The sequence below is a fragment of the Phaenicophaeus curvirostris genome, chromosome 15 (genome assembly GCF_032191515.1).
Source record: "Phaenicophaeus curvirostris isolate KB17595 chromosome 15, BPBGC_Pcur_1.0, whole genome shotgun sequence".
Classification (NCBI taxonomy): Eukaryota; Metazoa; Chordata; class Aves; order Cuculiformes; family Cuculidae; genus Phaenicophaeus; species Phaenicophaeus curvirostris.
In genome coordinates, this window is record NC_091406.1 from 4820023 (window position 1) to 4847290 (window position 27268).

General features: G+C 47.1%; 1 protein-coding gene across 1 annotated transcript in view; it reads right to left on the reverse strand.

Moving 5' to 3' along the window:
- The window catches only part of COL23A1 (collagen type XXIII alpha 1 chain), a 175207-nt gene extending 148200 nt beyond the window's left edge, over window positions 1-27007 (reverse strand). Inside the window, exons 1-2 of the mRNA XM_069868948.1 lie at window positions 26753-27007; window positions 22139-22208 (exon numbers count right to left, since the gene is read on the reverse strand). Coding sequence (XP_069725049.1) covers window positions 22139-22208; window positions 26753-26965 — 283 coding nt within the window. The 5' untranslated portion in view covers window positions 26966-27007. The remainder of the gene's footprint in view (window positions 1-22138; window positions 22209-26752) is intronic.
- Window positions 27008-27268: the final 261 nt, after the last annotated feature.

The following is a 27268-nucleotide window of genomic DNA, read 5'->3' on the forward strand; positions in this document are numbered from 1 at the left end:
TTCAGTGGCATGTTATCACATTTTGAGTCATATATCCTACATTAACAAACAAAAAGACATCTTTGCACATAAACATTCATAGCCTCCCCTTTAAACCCACAGCTACCTTTGCAGCAAATCCCATGCTCTTTGGATAACTTCTTTGTTATTTCTGTGGAGCAGAGATAGCGCAAAGCGGCTCTGACCACAGGCTTGCACATCCCTGAGCTGAACTTCACAGGAACTCTCGCCAAAATCATTATTTTCAATCCCTGCTCCTGGTGAGGATCTTGCCTGTGGTTTTTCCATAGCAAGTGTCAGCTGCTTGTCAGGCTGGGATAGCTTCTGCCTGTCACTAATCAATTACTGCTGCTGTGCCCACAGCTCCTAGCAAGCAAGGACATTATTAAACTCCACCAAACCTGCTGCATTAAGGAAAAGAACCCATCATGCTCAGCCGTACGATTTTGTCTGTTTTCTTCAAAGAGTCACCCCCCAGGCACTGCTATCAAAAGGAAAATGCAACACAATCACTACTCCTTCAATAACCACAAGGCAAACTACACCACCACAAAGCTTTGATAAATACATCCTCCACCCAATTATGTCAAGTTTTCATTCACCTCAGTGGACTTCTTAAAAAAAAGAACGTTGCTGAAGCATTTTACAGCAGAGCATCTTCTCTGGAGGCCAGAGCAGGAGCTGCACAAGGGGCTGCTTCTGCTGGTGGTATAGGAGACTGGGCATCCCCACTGCAGTGAAACAAAATCTGCATGACTGAAGCCAAAGTACACTCTTCTAAGCCACAAGTCAGCGCCAATATAAAAATCTCTCTTTTATGCAAACCCCAGAACGGAATTTTATTAGGTCTCAACTACCTGTGTGAAATCCAATCACCATCCCATCAGGAAACAGAATTTAATCCTCTCTTCCCAGCAAGTGGAAGAGTTGATGTTTTCCTTGGCAGACAAGACCCTTTCAGATACACACATCAGGAAAACCACAGCTGGATGTGGTGAAAAGGTGCATTTTCCAAGCAGATCCTATTTGGCATACATAGCAAGGATGAAGTTCATTACAGCAACACAGAAAGCCTACGCGCTCTTCCAGCTTTCAAGAAATTAAAGGCTTGATGCAACAATTCTAGATGTAGTGCATCAACATGATGTCTCCCTGGGTGACAAGTGGCTTTGGAAATTCAGATCTGGGGAGGCAGATGCTCTCCTGCTCCCAAAACACCTCCCATACGACCACCACCACCTGCTAATGTCCTGGGCATCTTAGATTTTCAAATCCTGATTAACCAAAGGATGAAAAGCCTAATTATTTATTTTTAACTACTCCTCTGTAGGGAGGGAGGAAGCGCGCCTCTTTCCACTGAAGTCAACATCAGTTCAAACTGTTTCCAGCACCTCATCACACTCAAGGCATTGCTTCCCAAGGAAGTTTGTGTCCCTTCCCACATCCACACATTTCCACTCAGGGGAAGGGGTGAGTGTGAAATGCTGCCTGTTGAGGGGTTGGAAAAAGGCTCAGAGATGGCAAAGAAATCACTGCTTGCATGAAAAAATAAACCCCCACAATCCTATGTATGCAGACATTAAGTTATACATGTTTCACAGCACGAGAGAAAGAGGTTGGTGTTTGCACAGCCAGAACTCAATGCCACCCAGGGCAGTTTCTGAGCTTTTTCATTTTGTCCTTGCTCAAGGAATCCACTGAAATATAATAACAATTAAAAAGAAAAAAAAAAGAGAGGAGAAAGATTTTTACTCCCTGGGTTTGACACTGGCTGCTAAAATGCCTGTTTGTCTCAGTTTAGGGCGTGGAAAGTTTCTGATTTTAAAAGGAATTAATCTGTTTACTACAGCCTGTATTAATTAGGGTTTATTGCAGAACTGCATTCTGTGCTAGCAAAACACCACCACATATTTATCAAATTTTAACTACGATTATTGTGTTTTATTGTTTCATAAACTTTGAAAATATCATGTCATGATCTATTTCATCTCAAACTTTCCTTTCCATCTAGAAACCATTACATATGCTCTGAGGAGAGGCCAACCTGGCTGCACATGTATGTGCTACAGGGTTCTGTTTGCAATGAAAATTGTCTGCAAGCGATCCTCACAGAGGCCAATCTTCACAGGCATTCTGTGAAGCCAGAGCTAAATAACAAACAGTGTAAAAAAACATACGTTTTCCTGCAGGCAATTAAAAAAAAAAAATGGGTGGAGGGAAATACAATTGGTGCTCTAATGGCAATTTTGAGCTAAGGGAAATCTGAGACATAAGTAAAGTGCCAGAGATGGCTCGCTGCAATTTCAAATGCCAGAGCTTGGTGGAAGAGCTGAGCAATCCAAAAAACACCACTTCTTTTTTTAATCAATATTTAACTGGCACCAAAGGAAACCTGCACAGTATAGAACAGAGACAGACAAGCCAGAATTGCTAGCGCTTCTGCCTCTCTAAACAGCAATGCTGGTCCAAGTGTCCTCAAAGGGGATATGATGAACTCCCCTACACCAGAATGACAGTGGAAAACCATCCTGAGCAGGCCAGCCGTGCCACAGGAGCTCTGCAAACTCATTTTTAATCACCTTTCTCCCTACACTGCTACAGCAGCAATAAACTACTAGCAATGTTTCTTTGCTTCATTATTTGAGCCCTTATGAGCTCCAGAGTCCCTCACCTACAGCACTGGCCATGCCATGCACCAACCCTCCCTCCTGATTTGTTCTACGATTCAAGTTCCCACATAGGAATTTCATTTACAGCTTGTCTATGGTCCCTCTGCACTCATCTACTCCTCTTCTGTAGGTTTAATTCATCAGCTCAGACTCCGTGTGATGCAAGGATGATGTCTGGGTGGGGTTTGAATTGCTTGAATTTTCTAAATTTACCAGCGTAATTACAAGGTCTCCATGTTTGACACCTTCCCTTACTGTTTTTCCAGTCTCCACTGGGACTGGGGATGATACTTGGTCAAAGGGTCTGTCTGTGGATGCCTACAATTCCCCCAGGACCTAGTGAACTGATTTGACCCCACACTCCAAAGGCCCCACGGTACAAGCAGTCTAGAGGAGCGCAAACATCTTGCTTTGCTCAGCCTGATATTAGCATCCCACCGAGAGATGGGGAAGACCACCACCACGCTTCTTTAATTGTAATTGAGCTCATATTAATGGGCAATTTGTGAGGGTTCTGGAGTGGGGGATGCTTTTCAGTCCAGCATCCAGGCACGGTGCCTGGGCACAAGAGGTGCAGAGCAGCACGGCTGTGACTGACTTTCCATCAGTGAAGGAAGGATGGGAGATGCTGACTGTGGATGCCAGGCTGACGTAACAGCCTCCCTCTATTTCCAGTGCCCTCACATGCTCTGCACACAGGGTTATTGACTACCAATCTCAAAGCTGTTACAACCAAATACCAAAAATGATGCAAGCTGAAAGCTCCTCCTCTGCCCCCGTGTCCCACCAGGGTCAGGGAGCCACTGTCACAAAAAGTCTTCGGTGCCAAAAGCATCTACTGGTATAACCAGTCCATAAATTACATGAAAACTCCATTTTCATCTCCCAAAGCAGAGGTCTTTACCAAGGGAGAGCCCTGTCATGCACACACAGAGCCAGGATGCAGCCTTTTTGGGAAGAAAGAGTCATATGGGCTTCCCTCCACCTTCCTAAACACGCTCCAGACACAGGGAAGATAGCTCCAGGGCTGGACTGGCTCCTCTCAAGGAGCTTGCCTATTAGAGCAGACAGACTCAAAAGAATCTCCAAACCCTACCTAACTGATTTTACGCGTATTATGTAGATTTTATGCATATTTCCTATCTTTCCTGGCAGCAGCGTGGATACAAAAGGAATCAAGTCCAGTATTACTTGCTAAACAGATGGAAAAAGCCTCTATCCCCAGCAAGAAAGTACCACGGAATAAAATTCAAAGCAGCAGTTCTAAAGCTGTAACATCTAGGCCAGTTTTAGCACTAATGACTGGATCTCTGCCTCTCTCTGCCCTTACAAAAATCAAACAAATGTCAAAAGCTTCCCATTTCTTCAACACTAAATACGCTACCTCATGTCCAAGAAAGAGCTCCTCCATCACATCTCCTCCACACTATCACTTGTAACACTTATCCTGCTTTTTATAAAGCTTAGAGAGTTCAATATTAGTTGATAAATTCCAAAACAATAGGGTTTACAAGTGCAAGAAACACTTTTTTCCCCCCTCTTTTAAACTTCTCTATTTGAAACAGTTTGCTGGGATTTCTGCCAGGATCTGGTGGAAAGTTTTAACATCTGGGCTGTACAATTAAAATGTCAAAGTCAGAGATTATTTAGTGTATTAAAAGAAAATCTAAAGAAAAGCCACACATTTTTAAGAGTCATACTCAGCTGCATTACGCCAAGACTACCTCCTCATTCAGTGGGAGCCAATATTGCATATACTATTACAGCTATTACAAGGATTTAGCCAGTTTTTAAACTCTTTTTGCCACTTTGCCCCCCTTCCTATCCCAAATTTTTTTTCCTTCTGCCCCACCAGCAGCAATACCTTGAGCATCCCTCACAACGATGTGCACCAGCTCTGAATCTGCTGCAAGCAGGCACCTTTTGCTTCGCTAGGTTAGCAATTAGGATTCAGTAGGCGAATATCTGCAAGAAGTCTGGTTTGTGAAGGTACGACATCAGATGACAAAACTCATCTCTGTTGTTCAGACATGCTTCAATCACTAAAACTGTGCTTCCTGAGGTCTCAGTGACAATTTTAGATGTTATTGCCGTGTGAAAGAACCAAGTTAAAGTTGAGCATCTTCCCATTCACCTTTTGCACATTGGCACTGGACCCTGCACGCTTGTAGGAGGATGCTTACTGCAGATTAACGTCATCAAAATAATGCACTCAAAGCCAAAGAAAGTGAATGCTCAAAACTGTGGGATTTCTTGGGGGTGGCAGGGTGCTGAATTTTTTTGTTCTTGTTTTGTGGTTTGTATTTGTTTTTCTTCTGGAAGTAAATCACAGGGACACCTTTGATTCCAGCAGCCTTGTGGTTTCCACGAGGTCTTCTATACTGGCGTGAGTCACAGAGGAGATGCAGTGCTGGGACAACAGGAGCAACACTGCTCCTGCTTCTCTGCCTCAGGTCGCTCAATGACCTCCAAATCCACAAGAGCCCAGCAAACAAGAGCAAGCCAGGTTCCTAAAGGACCATTTGCTCATTTGGGTTGTCAGGGTAGAGTTGTAATGAATTCAAGCTTAATAAAAGTTTCCTTATGTCAATATTTGAAATAACACTTCAATTATTTCAAATAGAATTTTCAACAATTAATTCTAGGGAGGGGAAAAATATACATTACACACACCCCTGGTTTTTACCAAAATGCAATCAAATTATTTCCTCCTAAAAGTCCCTGCTGCAAAGCAGAAGGCATCACGGACCAGTGCCGTCCACATGGCTGTGCAGGGATGCAGCTGGTATTTAGTGGAGCCCTCCAGCTCCTCACAAGCATAACCAGCACCAGCCAGCAACTCTGCATTTTCCTAAAGAGGATGCACAGCCTGCCTTGTCCCTGTCACGGAGGCACCACACCCTGAGCTCCCTGGCACACGCTGCCCTGATCCAAATAAAAAGAAAATAATTTTTAAAAATATATTCATTTCTCACTGATGAAACTACTCAATCCTGTATCTCATTTTCCTCCCGTACTTCGCCTCAGGCTGTGCAAATAATCACAAGTTTCATAAAGCCCAAGTGAAGCCTGGATTTGGACAGCAGCGACCTTACCGAGAACTGGAACTAATGGCTTCACGATTTGATAATATGAACCAGAGTAAGGAGGAAATTATTTTGGCAGAAGAGAGCAGAACTGGAACTGAAAGGTCAATCTATTTAAGGAGTGGTACCACAACATTACAGAATATACAGTTAAACCGCCTGCAGGACATACGATCTTCTGGGTGATCTGTTCAACAAGAGACTTCGCAAAAATTGGACAAATCAATGCATACACAAGCCTAATAAAAAATCTCTAGGTCCTAATAAAAACCTTTCAATCCTAATAAAGAATAAATAAATCTGTTAACAATAACCAGAACCAATGCTGACCAACAAAAGCTAGAACCGGGACTGACTGCAACCCAAGGTTTTAAAATTACACTCCCATGAGGAGCTACCTTAAATTACAACTTATTGCTTACAGCAAAGAGTCCGGGGATTAACTCAACAGTGCAAGGTAAGGCAAGGGCTCAGCAGGCATGGGCTGCACTGAGGACTGTTGGAGGCAGATGGGCTTGCTGAATAAATCAAAGTCCTTAAGCAACTTGCTGCAAAAATACATATTCCCCATCTACTTTAATTACTACGGTTCCCTCTTGCTCTTTTGAGAGGAGATTCAAGAAAGGGCAGCAGGTAGAGCAGAGCATCTAGCAAGAGACGATGAGATGAGAGAGAAGCTGGAGCTGTGGAGCAGGTTCCCTTTCATGCCCAAGCAGTCTGTCTGCGATACTTGAATTACAGGCTGCATCAGCATCTTTACCCCTAAAGTCATGTCTTGCCCAATGTGAAAGACATTTATGAGGGAGTCTTGTCTCTTTTTGGTTTTGATTATTCATATGCAAATCCATTTTGAAGGGGGCGAGAAGACCACGAAGGAAATGACATGTCAAAACATATAAACTGGTAAGGAAGACAAGTGCACCAAAGAGGGCTCCTCCAGCCAAAAATATCTGGAAACAAACAACTTCAGTTTGCTAGTCACAATTTAAAATGGATTATTTATAGATGAGAGCTGAAGAGTCGCATATGAACAGAAATTAGAGACTTAAATGATAACACATTAGCGACATTCACACATCCAGGCTGATCCCAGAAGAAAGCAGACAGTGGGACATGTTCATCTCTGATGTATTTTTACCTAGATGAGCTGGAAGAAGCAGATTTTGGCTGCAGCTCTTCAGATGATCAGTGCTGCACGCGATGCTTGGCACTGGAAACCTTCAACCCAGCCCCATGTTCTACCACTTATGGCTCTAACCAGCAAATCAGCTTGTGCTGCTTATTAAAAAAAAGGCATTTTAAGAGGGGAAAAAAGAACATCCAGCAATGTTTAGCTCTCTTAAACTACTGGGAAGGACCCTTTCCCTGCAACAGTCCCACAGAGGTGTTCAAAACACAGACCTCCCGTTTTCTCTCCCTGGAAATGACAGCCCCGATTAGGACTTGGCTGCACAAACCCAATGAAGCGAAACAAAAACATTTCACAGCCTGCAGCATTCCTGGCTCCCCATCAACACGCTGGCAGCAGGGAGAGGGAAATCAAACCCCCTGATCCTCCATCCTTTCATGTTCCTCCTTCCAGCTTTCGCACTTCCAGCTATCAGATAAGTACAAATTGCCTTTAACCAGCATTATTATTCAATGTCTCAGGTGCTAAGGGCTGTATCATCCACAGGGCCTGTCAGTGTGTCCTAGTTTGAGTGGAAACAGCTTCACTAAGTGGCCTTGATCAGAGAGGTCCCCCATCAGCCTCCCAGCTGAGAGCCGTATTTCAGCTGGCCCCGTTCATTAAGCTGTTCGTTACTCCTTGGCAAGGGTGCAGCCCCAAGCAGAGGAATTAATGGCTCAAACCCAGGGCCCCGTATTACATTAAGCCAGGCTATTGCTAACTTCTACCAAATACTGAGGTTTAAGAGCAGAGAGTTTGGCACTGACCACGCTCAAGCTGGCACCCAGCAGCAGCGAGCTCCACATCCACCAGCCCAACCAAGAGTCACGAGCTGAGCAGCAGAACAGCAATTAGCAATCGCTTCTGCCACAGAGCAAGATGCCTTTCCAGATTGAGGCTCGATCTTGGAGGTTTTGGGGGTTGTGTTCCCTAACGCTCACACCAGACAAAGTTTCCTTCATCCGTAAAGGTTTGACTCCACCCTGCCCCAGTATGGGCACTCCATAAAAATAAAACAGAGAAAAACAAATCCCAAAGACAATAGCACAGTCACATAACCATGTTGGAAAGGCTGCCCCAAACAGAAGCCAATTAGCATTACTACAAACTTTCCCCTCACTGCCTGGAAAACTTCTTAGCCTCCAGCAGCCACCTCTTTGGGCTTACAACCCAGTACTTTGCTATTCTTACAAAACCCTCACGTTGCTGGTTCACCAGGACCAAGCTCCTGCTCTCCACCAAGCTCAGACATGCACTGAACGAAATAGGTGCTCCCCAAATCCTCCATCCCAGGTTTCCACCTCAACTGCTCAGATACCTCTTCTTATACAGACAGACCAGCTGGGTTACAAGTGGTGGCTCACAGGGGTCTCCAGAGAAACCACTTGTGCAGGAGGACGAGGGAATATACACAGGTCCTGCAGATGTTCCAGAATAAAAAGACTACTCTATACAAATAGAGCACTAAAAAAAAAAAGCCAGGAAGGTGAAGACCTCTCAGAAGCATTCTGTGGGTTAACATCTTGAAGTTGAGCCACTTCACCTTTCTACTAAGGATTTCTCCTTAAGTCCTGCATTTGTTAGACTTTTCTCACATTCACCAATTACAGCATGGTCTGCACCTAGCAGACGTCGAGCTCCAGTGGAGATGAGCTAAAACAGACTTCAAAATAACACACTTGTGCCCCTGGTCAGACAAAAAGTCCCCACGGGGCAGCACATCACCCCCTGCAGCAAAGAGGGCACAGAGAGCCTTGTTACAGCCCCATACCCTCAACATCAAAAACATAAAAGACTTCTCAGACAGCACCCAGGCTGCTTCAACAGCTACACAAGGACCAGACCTTATTTGAGCTCCTCCACACACATGCATGTACATAAATATGCACACACCTCTGCTTTCCTGCCTGCTTGCAAGGAATTTCACCCCTCTTACATTTTCATCCCTCCTCCTGGCAGGAGGATCAAATACATTAAAGACACCTGTACATAACTCTCATTCCCAGGCCAAGAGGCAACCCCAACTAACATCAGCTTGAGCACACGCTTACAAATTGTCCCTTCGCCGCATCATCTCCAAAACTGAGAAACAGCAAACGCCAGGAGACTCACCTCAGCCACAGAGAGCACAGAGCCGTATCCCACCAGCCTGGAGCCCCATCCACACTGCTGAAACACCCCACAAAAACTCAGCAGAACAATGTGAGACCTCACGAGAGCCCCCTTAGCCTGGGCTTTGAGGGAAGGGTGGGAGAAGCCTCCCAGACACACCTGGGATGAGGGTGGGGCACCAAAAGCAGCAGCTGTGCATAATCATCATCAAAACCAGGTGACCACACTGCTTCTGAAAAGGTTTTGTGTGCACTCAGGAAAAGCATTTACCAAGCCATGCTCCCCTTTGCAAGAAGAAGGGGGAGCAGCCCTATTGTCTTTTCTGTTCCCCTCCCTGAGATGTTCAGAGGAGGGAGAGATGCTCTTGATGTTCTCCCTGGCCCCTCAGAAGAGAGGCAGCAGCCAGTTTGGGGGTCATTCCTGGGGGCAGAGGGCATGTGAGAGAGGGGAGAGGGAATAATCCAGCAACACAGGCTCAGTATTATGGTTTTCAGCCTGCATACAGTGCCTCTCAAGCCACAGGCGAGGTGGGGAGGGGGATCCTTGCCCTAAGTTCCTCTGGGGTCACAGCCCTGGAGCAGCAGAGCTCCACTGCTTCCCAGGCTGATGATCAGCACTGCTCTTCCTTTCACCGTGAATAATGACTACGAACTACAAAATTAAGAGAAATGTGCTTATTTCATCACTTTTTTAAGTGTGCATTTGCATTTTTTTAAAAACTTCATTAAAAGCTTCAATAAAAAGTTTTAAATCCTAACAAGTATTTTGTATTGTTTTGTCTTGAGGAGGATGCAGTGAGGTGTTTAGAGGTCCAGGACTCCCCACTGGGGCTGACAGCATGTCAGAACAGCAGCTAAAGTTTCAAACAATCTTGATGATGCACATGATGATGCTACAAAATGGGATTTTAGATCTTGAATGACACAGTTTTGATGCACGTGTTTCCTCTCCCTTGAGGGTGCACAGGTTTGCACCCAAGAAAAAGCCAATGTTTTCAACATTTATTAACAAAGGCCAAATTCCTCAGGGCATGAGTGCCAGGTTTGTCATTGCCAGCTCGCTACAGGGGCTCTGCACAGGATTCCTCCCAGCAACACTGGGGTTGCTGTGTAAAGTGGCTGAAATTCAGCGTGGTAAAGGTTTAGACTCACAGCTCTGGTACAGCCACAGGGAATCCTCACCTACAGCAGGCAAAACTTGCAAAATTAAGTATCGAATCAATTTTAAAGCAAAACAGTACAACAGACTGTTAGGTTCAAACAACAGATAATCACAGCTTATACCAAATCAGGATAGAGACACCTAATTTCGCCTATTCCCCATGATGAAATCCCCCAGGGATGAGCTCTTGGCACAGAGGTGCTGGTCAGGGCTAGTCTGGAGCAAAGAGGAGCTAAGCAATGATTTACCTGCAATAAGCAAAGCCCAGAATAAAAACTCATAAAGGAGAGGGGTGTTTATGCGCTGAGGAGAAGGTTTGTTACTCCTTGCTCCTCTGTTTTCATTGCATTTTTGCTTTGCCACTTAACAAGCACTGAAGAGTATATAAACATATATATGGGATTATATATAGGATGGGATATAGATATGTATGTATATAAAACCCTTTCTTCTTTATAAACACTGCCATGGGGCTGAAGAGAAGGGGGGCTGTGCGCCCAGGGAGGGAGGAGATTGGAAACGTCCACAGACGTGATGGGGTGAAAGAGCTGGAGAAAGGGTGCTTCCAGCTTCAGATCTCCCTCTTAATTCAAAAAAAAAGGGAGGTTTGGGGTGTTTTTTTTCTTGCTAAATCCCAATTCCCTACTTTAACAAAACACACAGCCTCGCCCTCTGAGCATTTTTTTTTTTTTTGGTTTGTGTGTGTGTGTAAAAGCAGAGAAGCCTGGCTTTTATCAAAGTCCTGAATGTGTCTTTGTCGCTATAACCAAGAGGAGCCAAACCAGGGTGATGATTGTGCTCCTGCTCCTCCAGATACTCCAGAGCTCACGTGTCTGATGGTCTCCAGCACAGCCGTCTGCCCCCAGCACCAGGGCATGACCGAGTGCCTGGGGATGCTGTGAGGCACCAATGCACTCTGACCTTACATCTGTGTGAAGAAATAGTTTAAAGACTGTGAATCTTTTCACTCTGAAAATGAAATGGAGTTCCTTAAAGTCTGCTTCAATTCACATTAAAGCAACCCACAAGGAGCTAAAATGCAGCGCTTTTATCCTTAATGTCAAAGTGGTCTGCATGAACTCCCAAGTCGGAGTTGAACTCCCCTTCCTGGGGAATTTAACCATATCTTTGGAATTAAAATAAGACTTTTATACAGTCCCGATCTACAAAAAGGATAGATTGATAAAATAAAAAGAAGAAAATGCAGCAGAAAAGAAAAGCTCAGCCAACTTCTGGCTGGGGTCACGGTATCTCTGCTCTCAGACTGTGCTGCAGCGTGGGATCAACACGCTCTCAGGATGAGGGTAGGGGCAGACCCACATGCAGCAGTCACCCCAACAACAAGGATGACCCCTGATTCAAGCGCCCCAGGACTGAGATGGAAAAGCTGTGGTTTAGAATGCAAAGTTTAGGACAAAAATTCAAAGAAGTGAACGAGCACGAGAAGTCGCTGCACCCACGGCACAGACATGCAGCATCACCCACACCAACAGCACACAACCCACTACTAACAGCATGTTTCCTATCTAATCCTCCTCCAATAAGTTACCAGCTGTTTTCAGACAAGCTAGCAGCAGCTGCCAGTAGCTAAAAAGCCAGGCTTTCTCTTAAGAGATGGGACATACGTTCCATATAGTTCCCTACCAGGACCTGTTTTTGCAGTCAGCCGTGCCCTCAAGACCCCTGGGACAGCGTATTAGTCTCTTGACAGGGTCTCTGCGCAACACGGTTGAACATATTTAAATGTTTGCAAAATAGGGACCCAGAAGTGTCATTATTTAGTTGTAGTTACTGCCAAAGCTTCCCCCAAATATGAAGCAGATCATATCAATACCAACTGTTCTCCTCTTCCAGACAGATCTGCTGGGGGAAAAAAAAAAAAAAAAGAAGGAAAATCTGTTCAACATCTTGTCCAAGCTCTTCAATCTCGTACAAACCTGCTCAATCCTCCTACACCAAGCGCGCCGCATGCTGGAGTAGCACCAGTGGGGACTACTTAGAGGCAGCACAAAACGGGGAGAAAACCCAGACTAACTCGAGCCAGAAAGAAAAGTTTCCAGATGTGCTGTACTGATAGACCTCATCTTTACTCATATTTTTTTTAGAAGTCTGACCACAAGCATACAGATGGTTGGGAACGCCATCGAACCTATTTAATTTTTCTGTGTAAATAATTCCATCCCCATGTCATACTTGCTGGGAAGCTGCCCAAGAGCCTGGGGCAGGGGGCGTAAAATTTTTATGTGGTGCACAGAGCTTGAGTTTAAGAGGTTCACCCAGACCTCCACGGTCATTATAGAGCCAATGACCATGGTTATGCTACAAAGAGCCAGAAGCAAAGGGAGAAACATGGAATTTCTTGCAAGTGCATAGAGAACATCACACACGGGGCTGGCTGGAGCCAAGTCCACCACTGCAGTTGTCTTGACATAAATGGTCCCAGTCAATTTGCAGCAAAATGGACCTTCTGATGAATGAAGTCCTGTGCTGTCAGGGGTCAATGGCTCTTGCCATGGGGTCACATAAGAGGCTTAAAAAGTAATTTGTGTTACACAGCCACATAAAGACTGGCTTTTCTAGGTCTTCAAGTCTTGTCATGATTGCAATCATTTTGAAAAAATAAACCACAAAGGGCAGCCACCATTTCGCAGAAGACAAGCTCTCTTAACTACTTAAATAAATAAATAAATAAATAGCCAAAATTTAAGCATAAGCCAAAAACATGAACAACAGCTTTAAATGCAAGCAACACACCCCCAAATCCCTACCCCAACAAAGATTCAGTATGGCCATAGGAAGCCCTAGAAGATGAATGTGAGGTCTTTCACCAATCCCTCTGCAACTTGAATTTGTAGGAAAAGGGGAACTCTGGCACCAAATTAACCCAGTGACACTTTTTAGGGCCTTCTATGAGCCCCCTGGCTGCACTCAGTCATCCTGCATGTGCTGTTTCTCCTTCTTGTCCCACTAGGTCACATTGTAAAAAGCAGACGAGCACGTAGTGGGTGAGCAGGGGGACATTCAGGACCTGCCATCGCCCGCCGTAGGGATGAAACCCAAGAAGCACATTGTATTTGCACAAGCTGCCAAATCCCAGTGCCCAGGAGTATCTTGGCACCAGCGTATCTTCTGCCACATGATAAAACAAAGACTGATGGTGACAAACGAAGAACAGGTGGAGGTTTAATTAGGCCACAAAACCATGTGATTGCAACATGCGAGGCTGCATTAACGCAAATGCTTGCACCCACCGTGCTCGTTCTTGGGGTGGAAAGCTACAGCCTGCAGAGATGACTGCATCCCCCCAGGGCTGGATGCTGCTTACAAGTGGTGGGATTACCATGGAGTCATAGCTGGGAAAGAATTGTTGCCTCTTGGGTCCGATTTAGAAAAGCAGAAAGAAATCCAGCCTTTTTACTGTCTACTTTATAATGGCAGGACAGGTGCAATTTCAAAAAAAAAAGATTGGCAACTGAATCTGTCTCCCCAAGCTCCTTCTCCATGCAGTGTCATCACGAGGACCTGTCACTCAGAGGTTGGTGTATCCTGTGCACATGCTTATTGAGGTCAGCTCCTGTACATCCAGCACGAAGCCAGCCAGGTCCAACCATCGCATCTCTGCCACCCCCCTCAGCACCCCAGGGCCAAGGGTCCCCAGGACACCACTGCATCAGTGCTGTCTCCGAACTCCTCACAACCTCTGATGGACAAACACGTAGCCAAAGCCTCCACTCCGTCTGGTTGTAAAATAGCTTTTCAGTGATTTCCTACAGCCAGACCGGCTTCGTAGAAAAAGTGAGTGCAGGAGTACTCAGTCATGTGGATGCAGGAGAAATGCCACCTCCTTAACATATCTGGGGACAAACCTGTCATGCTGCCTTCCATGGAACAATGTCAGGGTGGTCTGCGTATCAGACATGATAATTTAAATCATGTCACTGCTAATCAACATAGCCAGTTGCTACATAAACGTAAACCCTAGTCCACACTCAGGATTAAGACTGGGATGCACCAGACTCCGCAGCTACTGAAGACTCTGAGATAAGTAGAATTTTCATGCTGAAAAATTTCCACTCACTCAGGTTATTGCAACGCCTGGAGCTTTAAGTGTGATCCCAGCTGGCATGGCCAATGCCTGGCTGGAGTTTTGGGTTGGTAGTGCGGGGGCAAGAGAGAAGCCCAGGGATCCACACTTGTGCCTGGTATTTGCATTCACACCCAGGTCCTCCTAAAACAGACAAGCCACGCTTCTCAGCAAGCAACAGTTGCAACTTAATTATTTGATGAAAATCCCATTAGGACTCTCAGTTACAGCCAACTAAGGGTCGCACTCTCCAATTTATCTTCCTCCCACCCCATGAAAACATGAAGGTTGAAGGATGAGTAAATTTGGCAACATAAAGACATGCTATTTAGGTGCTGGAGTTCAGCTTTGCTTTAAAGAAACTCATATTTAACAAGAGCTGAAAGAGACTCTCTTGCCCAGACATCTGTAAAACAACCCAAAAGCTACTAACAGATTTGCCTCTTGGGGATTAATTCCAGCCCTTACTGGAGTGACAGGAATGCTGGAGATATATTTGGATTCTTTAAAGATTCACCTAGTGCCCCTGCAACCCTAGAAAGTAAAACTAATGATCGTGTCTTAGAGCAACAAAACAGGAGCAAACAAGCAGCACCAGGGTAAGAGCAACGTTTCTGGTCTCTGAATAGCAAAACAAGAGACACACCGGGTTTATAGATAGTCAGGAACTTCTCAAGTGGGAAGACAAGGGCAGAGCCTGGTGGAGCAGATGGGGCTGTTTGTCCAGGCTTTGTCTGGGCTGGCGCTCCCTCAGAGAGATCAGAGGGACAGTTATTTAACAGTATGTGTTAAGGAATAAAGCAACACCCACCCCGTGCAGTGAAAGCAGGGGCATAACACTTACAGAACCCCTCTGCTTCAGTTTGATTTTGACCACTGCTATCTACCCAGTCCCAGCGGGATGCACAGGTGATCGTGCTCACTACGCAGCATCTATTTGTGCAACACAAGTTATGAAACATCAGCCTGGAGCCTCTTGGCAGTGGAGAAATAAGGCAGCTTCAGGAATACATCAGCAGTAGCCGACTGCCTAAAAATCATTTCTATGCTAAAACCTGCTTCTGTCAGCACACGGCATGAATGATAAGATCAATCTATAGCACACTGGGTTTCAAACACATTCCCATCCTGTTACACCCAGGATGGACAGGAGATGACAACACTACCAGCTCAGTGAGATGCCAAGGAGATACAGTAGGTATCACGCCAAGCGCAGTTTATTTTCAATAATCAGTTCTGCAAAGCCAAGTTGCTGCTCACATGAATGACATTAATCCATCATTTGAACACGAAAGAGGAGGAAACCAACTGGAAGCTGATGGGAAACTCCCAGGTGAGTCAGCCCACGAGCATTGAACCAACCTGCTTCAGAGCCTCCTCTCTGCAAAGGCAGCGCTGGAGGGGCTGGCGGCAAAAAATATCTGTGCCTAGATAAATGACTTCATATGTCAAGACAAAGATAAAGTTACACAGAGCCGCTCACAGAGGATATGGTCATCGGGTTTATTTTTGTAGTTTCCATTTCACTCAAAATAACTTTGGCAGTCTTAGAAAAAATAAATTTTCAAAGCCTCCCCCCATTGATGTCACCAGTTTTAATTAATTTTTGCTGAAGTGGTCTAAAGACGAAGGCTGCTGGGAAAAGGCTGGTTCCTAGTGCACTGCTCTGCGCCTCGGTGTTCAAACACCAGGGCTGCACCAAACGCCACCAGGATAAATACTGCTGCAGTCTCACTGGGGGATGGCTCCAGCCCATTGTCCTGTGGTTTTGAGGCCAGACTGCCTTCTAGCTCCTGCCTCTGACTCTGTGTCAGAGGCGCTGCCAGCTCTGGGAATAACGCTGGTACCATGCTATTTCCTGCCTCGGAAAGTCCTGGCCACATCCAGCATTTAATGTCACCTCACTAGGACATTAAACGTCACTGCTGGTTGACACGGCAGCCGATCTGGTAGGCTATTGTTCGGGTGGGTTTTGAGAGCAGAGGATGTGCCTCCACCTTGGATGCAAGCGAGCTGGGAGCTCTATTTGAGAGCAGGCCCCAAATTTGCAGACTCAAGCCTCCTCTTTGCTGCAAACCTGGCTGCCACTCACTCCACCACCACAAGCTCCTCAACAGGGGTGCAGAGCAGTGCCAAAAGTGGCTTTGCAATAGAGACAAGCAAGCCAGCACAAGAAGAACTCCCCCAGACACTGCCATGACGTACCTGGTTCTGCTGCAGTGCCAGAAATCCTCTCTAGACACAAAGCAACCCACAGGGCCACGAGAATATCACTGCTCTGCTTTCAAGAGGGACTTCAGGCTCCTTCCCCATTGCTGGCTGGCACCCAGCAGCACACAACACGCATGAGTGGTACGGCTGGGAGGAGATGCCACAGCAAGTAGGACTCCCTCGCCTCCGATTTTTTTCCATCTATTAGAATCATAGAATCACCACCAGGTTGGAAGAGACCCACCGGATCACCGAGTCCAACCATTCCTATCAATCACTAACCCATGTCCCTCAGCACCTTGTTCACCCGTCCCTTAAACCCCTCCATGGAAGGGGACTCAACCCCCTCCCTGGGTAGCCTGTTCCAGTGCTCAATGACCCTTTCTGTATTGAATCACTCAAGAAAACAACCTCATGACCCATCAGTTTCCATCAAAGAAAAGTCCTGAAGCCGTGAAACAACTCCCTCAGCAAAGCTTCAGGGTTCCCAAGGATGAGATGGGGGCCCACCACAGCAGACAGAGGTGGTCCGCGTCCATCCCAGGTAGCTGCAAGGAGAAGGCAGCTGGCAGCTCCCGCACACGTGGCACGCAGACACGGCTCCAGATGTCCTCAAGGCCTGCCACAAATATCCAAAAGAGACTGGGGAATGGTTGCCAGGAAGGAGCTGATGGAAGGTAGCCAGCAGTAATTTCGATGCTCAAAGACCATTTTTCCAAAAGCTCTTAGCAGATCCGCTAAGATCCGTGATCAGATTGTAAGATTTGAAAACACGCTAAACACAAAGTAAGTGCCTGCATTTAAATGGCACCATTTGTCAAAAGTCCTTCCCAACCAGTTGTTCTTTGTTGTTTAGATGCTTTAACGCTTGGCCCCTGGCTCATTTTTTAAATCTTTGCACAGTTTTTTTTTGTGCTGCAGAAAATTGTTATTGTGTTTGTAAGTTTAGGGCAAAAAAATATCCTGTTTATATTATTACTGTAATTGTGATGTCCCAGCATCCTGCAGGTAAAGTCAGACCGAGAAGTAAACTCTGCTGAAATGAAGTGACTGGCAGAGTATGGGAAGTGACAGGGTTCCTGTAGAAAGGGAGTTTAAGAAACATTTTAAAACTTGAAGGTGTTGTACGGGTCTTTGTCTCATTCTACATCATAGAAAATAGAGAAACATACTGAGTTATAACAGTTTCCGTAGGTACAAAGATATCGCTTGGGGTGACAGGATGGAATACTGAAGACATCTAAGCTCAGGAGATGTAAAACAACTCAGAGAAGCAGAGATCACCACTAATGGTTGGACTCGATGATCCGGTGGGTCTCTTCCAACCTGGTTATTCTATGATTCTATGATTCTAATTTAAAAAAGAAATACTTGCTTTCATTTGATACTTTCCCATACCCTACCCTGAAGGATTCATGACTCAGAAATGTGGAACTACAAACCCAGGTACTGAAGATGTAAAGAGAGAGCAATACTAGGGAGCTGCTATCACGCAAGAGTGTGAAACAAAGAGCCTGAACAGAGCTCAGCGTATCCCATTTGGCCTGCTGGAAAACATCTGCCGTCTGTCAGGACTACAAAGCAAGCAGAGCCCTCTCCTCCTTGATCTGCAACAATTAGGGAAATTCTGTTGTGCTAATTACCTGGAGAGACAAGTGGAGGGAAGACAGATAGCGAGTGACACTTGAAGGCAACATTTACAGCAGTAAAAACGAGGCGGATATTTCAAGTCGCTGGGAACCACAAACCTACCGTGCCAAAACCTCCCCAGCAAGAGGGAGAAAGCTGATCCCTGTGTATAAAGCTACAGTAAAAATGACCAAAAACCCCTAAAAATAATAATAAAAAAATATAAATAATAAGCACAGCAAGGAAGCCTCTTGAGTTGCTGAGTCTGCAGAGGTAGGGAGGATTTAAAATCATCAGCTGCCCCAAGTACACATGGTTTGAATTGAAATGGAGCAATCGGCCGTCCTGCAGGCTGCAGCACCACTCCGCTCCTCCTGCTGCCAAGCCATTATTGGGAAATATTTGTCACATATTAACTGGAACATCAGATTACTACACTGAACATTTAACACTGTTTTGTAATATATATATACATTCGAAAGCATATGACACCATCTCAGCGTGAATCCAAGATGAAGACAGGGATGCGCATCAGCCAGCAGCCAGGAAATTCAGAGTTAGGGCTCCAGAGCACGAAGCATCCAGAGGTACTGGTTAATAAAAAGGCTCACGGAAACAGAACACATACATTGAAATTCACACTGCAAGAGCTGGATATTTTCACACCTACAACACAGCAAGGACTAGCTGCCGAGCAGGGCATTTTATGCTGACTGGAGCTTGGTTTAAGCTTTCTTTTTACTGGGTTTAAGAGGATGTTCTTTCTCTAACATGCTGCATCCAGCACCTCGAGTTCTTGAGGGGCTTTCTTACACACCCTGAAGACTTTTGGCATAGCAAATACTATATTTAACAAGCACCTTTGGCACTTCAGGTTTCAAAAGATCGCGTTTGAAAATACAAGGAGGGGAATAAAAAATGTTTCTTAAAAAAATAAAATAAAAGGACAGCTAGAGGTCACACAACTGTAAATGAAGTGTCTGCAAGCAGGAGGTTTTAGCCTTGCTTTCAACCCACCTCCAAGTGCCCATCAGCTGGAGGCTGTCCTAAAGGCCATATAAACAAGTGGTCCTGCACCTGCTGGATTTCATCTTGCAGGGAGGGCTGTGTGTGTGGAACCCATCAGAGAAAGAGGCTGAGCACGTGGGGAAGAAGGGCCCCTCGACAAAATGTTACAGGCCTGGCTTTGGGAATGACAATAAAAATACTGAGCTGCTGCTGCACAGCAAGCCAACATATGGAGGGGGACAGCATGTCCTGAGCTTGCCTGGCACCAGCAGTTTGCAACCACCCCGTCCCACACAGCTGGGGGGGGCAAAAGGCCACACACCTCAATGGAGTGGGGTCACCAACCCTCCCCATCAAAGCATTTCAGAGCCTGACCCACACCTGTCCCAGCTGCCCCAAGGATATTCTCCTCTCCCTCATCAACACAAACACTCAAACCACGAAGGAGCCAAGGCAACACAAAGTTGTCGTCGTCGTCATCATCATCATCATTATCATCATCATCATCATCATCATCATCATCATCATCATCATCATCATCATCATCATCATCATCCCACTGCTTTAGTTGAACAAATAAAGCAGAACAACCCAACTAAAAGCAGCACACAGATGCTGAGAGAACTACGGAGACACCTTTGTGCAGCGCGCCCAGCCCGAGAGCCAGGGTAGTCATTTTTGAAGCTTTTTTTATATCGTGATTCCTTCTATTTCCCTTGCCCATGGGGAAACAGCCGGGCCCCCTCTGCTGGTCGCTGGCCCCTGTGGCTCCACAGCAAAGCCCCACAAAGCCCCAAAGGTCCCATCTTGGATGTCAAGCAGCTTCGTACCAAGCCATCCGAGCCCTGTAGCCAAAGAGGTGACTTACTGCAGATACACAGCACAAAACGGGTCACTTCGGGTTTTTCTTGGGGGAGTTCCTTGAAGGGGGGTGTTTGTTTTGTTTGGGTTTTTTGTTTGTTTGTTTTACAAGCACCCATTTAGTGCTTTGCTGCAGTCAAAATAAGAAGACCCTTATTTATCTTCTAAAGGGATCATAGTTATCTTGTCCCAAACTGCATTTAATGCATAGCAAGTTGCTTTCATCAAAGTAATCCCAAAAACCCACACGCCCTCCAAACTTTCAACAAAACTCCAAACTGACTCGCTTCAAGGAAAATCAGGTCTTGTTTAAAACAAGCCCAGCTCATAGAGGGAGCTCTGAGCATCCCATTTACTCCAGTCACTACCCACAGGTCTGCTGGGAGTGAGTCCCCCTCTTCCCAAAGAGGCACCGAGGGAGGGACCACACTGGCGTGAGGACACAGACATCACCATCATCAACAGCTCCTCGGGGGGCTTGCTTTAAATCCAGTGATAAGGAAGACTTCTTAAGCTTAGTGGGGTTTCTGGAGGAGAAAAGCCTTCCAGCCCAGGCATTGAGGATACCCACCACCTTCCAGCCATCCCTGCAGATGTTGGTTGTGCTCCCCATGACCCCCTGCCCGTGGGCAAGACTGGCAGGATCTCCCCCTCTCCCTGTCCCCTCCATGGAGGGGATTTTCTCATCAGAGCAGCCACCAATGCCACAACATTTCCTATCCACCAGGAAATCACTTCTCCTTCCTTCGGCTCACTAATTACTTTGACATTCGTTACTAATGACTGTAACAAGCATTTCAGCAGCACGTGGGAAAACCTCCCCCCTCCTCTCTTCCCCCCATCTCTTAAACGCAGCAACCAGCAAATTCAGTGACCCAGAACTGAATTGGGACTTCCCTGGCCACAAAGGAGCCTCTTCAATCCCAATTGCTTTCTGCAGAGCAAAGGAAAAGCCTCTTGAGCGCTTAAGCGCATCAGTAGTGGCCGATTGCACAGGCTGGAGATGCAGCCCACAAAGCCCCATAAGGCTGAGGGACTCTGTCGGGTCTGCACATCAGAAAGGAGAAAACTAATTTGAGCACCAGCGTCCAAAGAACTGAAAACAAGCATGATTTGCATCTCAGCTGACAGGGTTTGGTTTTAGGGCAGTGAGGCATACGGGGCGCCCTTCCACTAGAAAACCAGAGAATACTAGTGCAGCAGCACATTTAAGAGCATTGTTACTGAAATATTTCTAAGGTTATTACGCACAATCTTATGGAGAAAAAGTACATCTTTTCTGTCCTGTGAGTATGGACTAATGCTGTGTGTGCTGGTAGGATGGCAGGAAAACCTGAGACTTAGGGAAACCTAAGCCCATTTGCTTATTACGCATCTACTCATAGCAATAAAGGTTTGTTTTTTGCTTTAAAACCAGAATTGAGACATCTATCTGCTGCTTGCAAGGCTTCCTAACACGTCTGTGCGTTCTCCTTCATCAAAGCACTGCACATCTTTCACCCATCTTTTGCTACTTCTGTGGAAAGAAAAAAAAAAGGAAAGGAAAGGAAAGGCTTGAAGTGCCTCAGCCCACTCCATGTGGCAGCAGAGCACTTAGCAGAGCATTTCTATAAATGAGATTCCTTTACAAACTAATCTAAGCTGTTTATTGTTTCCAAGGAGCATGCACTTCCACAGCAGAACAGGAAATTTTGACAGTTTAAGAAGTTCATTAAACTCTGGGAGGAAACTTAAACAATCAGTGACAGCTTTCATACAGCAAGGCAGCGCTGGAGAAGTCGCTACCCTCCTAAAAGGCAGAGAGGCTGCAGCTTTTAATTATCGCACTTACATTAAGCCCCAGTGATTCTGTTACTACTTCTAAATTGTTTTGGCCCAACACCCAGGGCTCACAACTGAGTAAAGCTATTCTCTCGTCTATTCTTATAGCCAAACGTCGCTTTTGTCCAAACCTCAAACTCCTTTATCTGTAAGCAGGCCAAAGCAAGGCAACGGGAGATGCTAACAGTCTCAAGCAGAAGACTGAGCTTCAGCTTGGAAAACAACGCTTTTCTGTGCATTTTCCTTCACATGGAGGAATACAGAAAATAGGAAATGAGGAGCTCGGAGGCAGCGGTCCTGCTGGCTGTGCTGGTCCATTTGCACCTACCTGGGGGGCACGTGCAGTCTGATGGAGCCTCTCTTGCCGTCCGCAGCTTTGCTAGTCCTTCACCCAGTTTCTGTTTGAAGGAAGAATAAAAAGAGCCACTTAGAAAACACATTTTATCTAAACGGAGACTGCATGTGCATGCCAACAGCCAAACCATCCAGCGCGCTTCCTTTCAGCAAGAAGTAATAGTTTCACTCTGTTGCATTCAGGTTCTTTGGGTCTTATCTCATGCCCCAGGAGCCTTGAATGTTTCTTAGCAAGTGGCCAGTCTACAGCCCTCACACGGGGCAGGCAGACTCCTTCTGCACATCCCCAAAGTCCCTTGTGCCAAGAACTGCGGGCTGGATTCATCCTGAGCTGCTCTTACAAGCCCCAAACAGTGCTGGGAGAGGGAACCCCTCTGCTCGACTACAGCAGCAAGGCAAACACCCCAGGGAAAGCTCTGCTGCAGCCGCTCACAAAGCTGCTTCCAAACACCCTGGAGGTTACACAGCAGGGGGATATTTGCACAACAGATGTGACCCGATTCGGCTGATTTTGTACTTAAAATTCACACTATGTGCAACATTGCTGGTTTCTTCAGGAGAGGGATGAGGATGTGAAAGACAGCGGGGTGGGCGCTGCCAGTGAGACCGAGGTGCTCACCCATCCCTAGGTCCACTCAAAGCCCAGTCTTCCCATCTCCAGGGTGAAAAACTCATCAGTGGGACAACTAGAACTTGTGAACACTCACAAAACTAAAGCAATGCCTACGTGGCATATTGCAGGCAGATGTGAGTGCACTCTGCCTGCTCTTGAAGCCAACCAAAATGTTCATGCCTGCGTTTAGGACACCGCCAAGCCCGAGTTAATAAGCCCTGATGACAGGTAAGTTGTTTTAGCTTCATGGCTCAGGCAGCCCAGCACGGGTGGAGACATCTCACCTTCACCCACAATCATTGTGCGCTCAGTCCTCCAGGAATGCCTTGCTCTCACCTTAAGTATTTACCAAGAGAGAAACCAATAATCTGATAATATTTCAAAGAGAGAAAATTCAAAGGACTTACTGAATTCAGGGTGTTCAGACTTGAACTCTACACAGCTGATGATCTACGTTCAACTATTTGAATACTGTGGACCATTCAGGAATTAGGCTACCTGTGAATTAGGTTCTTTCCCTTTCGTTCTGGGGATCAAGAAGTTTTATCTGTTGTTGAAATCCTATGCATTCCTTTCTAGCTGCTCAGATGTGATGCTAAGAGGTCCTGAAAATATGCACATGGTTTCATAGCACCTGACAGAGAAGTAGTCCTAAGGGAAGGGTAAATAACAGAACGGTCCAGCTGCAGCAGAGACTCTTTCCTTGACAAAAAGTGGCAAGCAAGTATTAGAGAGACTTTTCTGACAGCCACTTGCAGTCTAAATATTAGTCACTCAAGTTTTATGTTTCTTTTAAAGGAATTTGGATGGTGAAGATGCTTGAGGAAAAGCAAACGGGCTCTTCCAGCCTTTCAGTCCAGCAGACATCACCGGGAACAGCAGAGGAGATCTTCTCCAGTCCTGAATCCTGGAGCGAGTCCTCTGTTCTCCCATTGAATTGTTCTTGTCATGAAACTGATTAATCCGGACACCCTCTGCCTACCACGGACAATAAATCCTTTGTGAACAAAGGGGTCCAGCTTTGTTTACAACAACTGGATGCTTCTATAATCCTCCCATTAACATTTTCCCTTCCAAATGAAAACTTCGCGCTTCGAATTGGGACTTTTGACATAGAGCAAGTGGAGATGCTGCCACGTTGGGACCATGCAGGCATCAAAGTGGGACCCTGCAGCATGTTCTGCTAAAGGAACAGCCAAGGGAAGGGCAAGATCCCACCACATTAAAATCAGCAATTTCTCCAAAGTTAGGCAGATGCCTGTCACCGGGCCAGAAACTAAATCCTAGATGTCCAAATCAGTCTTCATTGCCTTAACTACACATTCACCCTTCCTTTATTGTTTCCTATCCCCTTTTACTTGCCAAACATTTAAACAACACTAAAAGGAACTGAGCCAGCACGTTGGTGTCGCATTCGCTGCTCTTTATATGCAGCTCTGCCATAAAATTAGGCCAGCAAAGCCCTAGACTGGTACATGGAGCAATGTTTTTGGAGCAACGAGAGAGAACAAAGTCTGCTGGGTCATGCCCAGAGAGCGCATGGAGCTTTGGTTTCACTTCTGAAAAACTGTGGTAAACTTCAAAGGAGGACCAACACAGAATTTAAGAAAAAAACTGACCCCAGGCACCAGTTGATGTTCCTGATGATGGAAAGATTCTCTCGCTCTCCAGAAACTCGCAGGCACAGAAAGGACAGAAGTTGCCTGACGAGCAGGAGTGCTCTTATGTAACGGAGAGGAGCTGGGTCACAACACAGACACTTCCCAAAACTTCAATGCGAATAAATACGCTCATCAAGAATGACTATTAATAGATAGCACAATCACTACCATGCATTCCCTGAATCTGTTCTTCATTTTGAAGTTTGCTTTCAGTATTGACAAGAGTTTGGTCATACCAAATGTTTCAACAAGCTCACTCTTGCATTAGAAACCCAATTATGTGGTTTTGCTTTATTTTCCCCTGTACAATCTCCATCTGAGCATTCCCAGTACAAAACAAGCTTTCCACACTTAACTAAATCTCAGCAAGAGGTTGCACATGATCTTAGGCAGTGCCACAGAAACCATTCCCATTGCTAAGCACATTTATTGGAGTAATTGGAACAGAACCACTGCCACGACCAGCAGGCTAATTCCTGCCTGGAGAAAAGACGTTAACTAGATTTTGTGATTACTCCTCACAGGCACCCCTCTGTTCTGGTATTCAGGGTTTTCACAAAAATATTTTTTAACATTTCCCTTTTATCAAGGCTCATCAATGCAACCGAGTTTCCAGGAGAACGGACACACTGCAGTGGTGCCAGCGGTACCCTCGCCGTGCCTCCAACAGTAACTCACAGCGTGAGGAATCGTCTCCCCGTCCCCCCAGCGCTGCCTCCATCCCCCCTCGCATCCCGCCCCACGCACAGTTGAACCGGCTCTGCTCCTCAGAGCTGCTCACAGCTGGAAGGCATAAAGGCATCAAAAATACATTTTTGCACGATTGAGGCTTCGTGGCTGTAACAATTTTAATGCAGCACCGTGTTTCGCACCCCAGCCAGGCCATTAATAAAATCCTAGGGTAAAACCTTCCCCAGATGTCAGAATCGATCACCCAGGAGTGTCCTCTGGCAGCCCCGTTGAATCTTGCTGCACTTTATGAACTACTGTTTACACAAATCCAGCAAACGAACTGCGGGATCTTCAAGCGTTCCCTATGAGTGATGGGAGCCCTCCCCGTCCTCTTGCCTGTAGAAAGCCCCAAACCTAAACACCAGAGCCTGGGGAGAAATATAACCCTGAGATCAAGTGTAACTTCTCCCAGAGATTTAGTTTAGTTATGCAGAAGGGCATCAGTGCGGGTAGTTGTTCTCTGAGCAGAAAAAATCTTTCAGCGCTGAATTTCTTATTTAATAATTTGAGAAAACCCTGGGATTGAAAGCAAAGTTACTAGTTAGTGGTCTTCTCTACCCACCATAAATCAGTTCAGCACTGCAGGACCATAAGATACTCTGTGACAGACACCAGATTACAGGGATAATGTTCATAAGTTTCTAACAAGGGAATTATAGTCCATTACATCCAAAGCTAAATAGCATTTAAGTGCTCGTGTTACCTGTGTCAGTGAATAGAAAGAGGGAGAAAGCCACATGCTCTCAAACATTACTCAGCTCGCCTTCCACCTGGGGCAATTTTCTCTCTTAAAACAGAAGGGCCAGGCTTCACCTTGCTGTCGGACCGATAGAGACGGCAGTAAAAGTTTGGCAAAAGGAAGCTTTCCCAAAGAGAAAGAGAAGCTGGTGACACTGGGAGAGACACTGGGAGAGACACTGGGAGAGACACTGGGAGAGACACTGGGCTCCCTGTGCTGGAGCGGGGACGCGGCGCCTTCCCCGGGTTCCTAGCCCCGATGCGGTGGGTGCTGCTCCCCACCAGCAAAGCCCACCCGTGGGTATCACTCGCCCACGGATGCTGCCCGCGTGCTCGTGGGTCCCACTCTTCCATACCAATACCAGCCCGTGGGTAACGCCTGTCCACCAGTGCTGCCCATACCTACTGCTCCCCCACGAGCGATGCTTTCCCATGGGTAGCCCTCGCCTGAGGGCAACCCCCACCCGTGGATGCTGCGCGACCGTGGGTACCACCCACCCGCGGGTACCACTCACCCACGGGGGATGCCCGGCTGAGGATGCTGCCCGCCCGTGGGTACCACTTGCCTGAGGATGCTGCCCACCCGTGAGTGATGCCCGCCTGTGGGTACCACTTGCCCGGGGATGCTGCCAACCTATGGGTACCACTCGTCCGAGGATGCTGCCCACTCGTGAGTGATGCCCGCCTGTCACCCGCGAGTGATGCCGGTCCGTGGGTACCACTCGCCCGGGGACACTGCCAGCCTATGGGTACCGCTCGTCCGAGGATGCTGCCCACCCGCGAGTGATGCCCGTCCGTGGGTACCACCGTCCCGCGGGTGCTGCTCCCCCCCCGCGCCCCTCACCTCTCGGCAGAGCTGCTCCACGCGCGGCTGCAGCGCGTCCAGCAGCGGCCCGTGCGCGGCGGCTCCGCGCTCCTCCAGGGCGGCCAGGCGGCCCTGCAGCTCGGCGGTCTTGGCCCCCAGCAGCAGGCAGACGGCCACGGCGGTGAGCGAGAGGAGCAGGCAGAGCGCGGAGGTGGCGGTGCCCGCCGCGGCGCCGCTGCCCGCGCTGCTCATCGCGCCGCTCGGCTGCCGCCCGCCCGCCCCCGCATCCAGCGCCGCCCCGCTCTCCGCCGCTCGCCCCGCCGCCGCGGGTCTTAAACGGGAGGAAGCGGGGGGTGGCGGCTCCCCCGCCGCGGAAGGAAGGGGGGGATGCTCCGAGCGCGGCCCGCGGGCCGGTCCCTCCCTCCCCCCTCCCCGCTCCCCCCCGGGGTCCCGGCCGGGCGGCTGCCCCCGGTCCGGCCCTCGCAGCGGGGAGGGCGCCCCCCAGCGGGAACCCCGGCCAAACGGGGACCCCGCGGGGCGCCGGGGAGCGTTTCC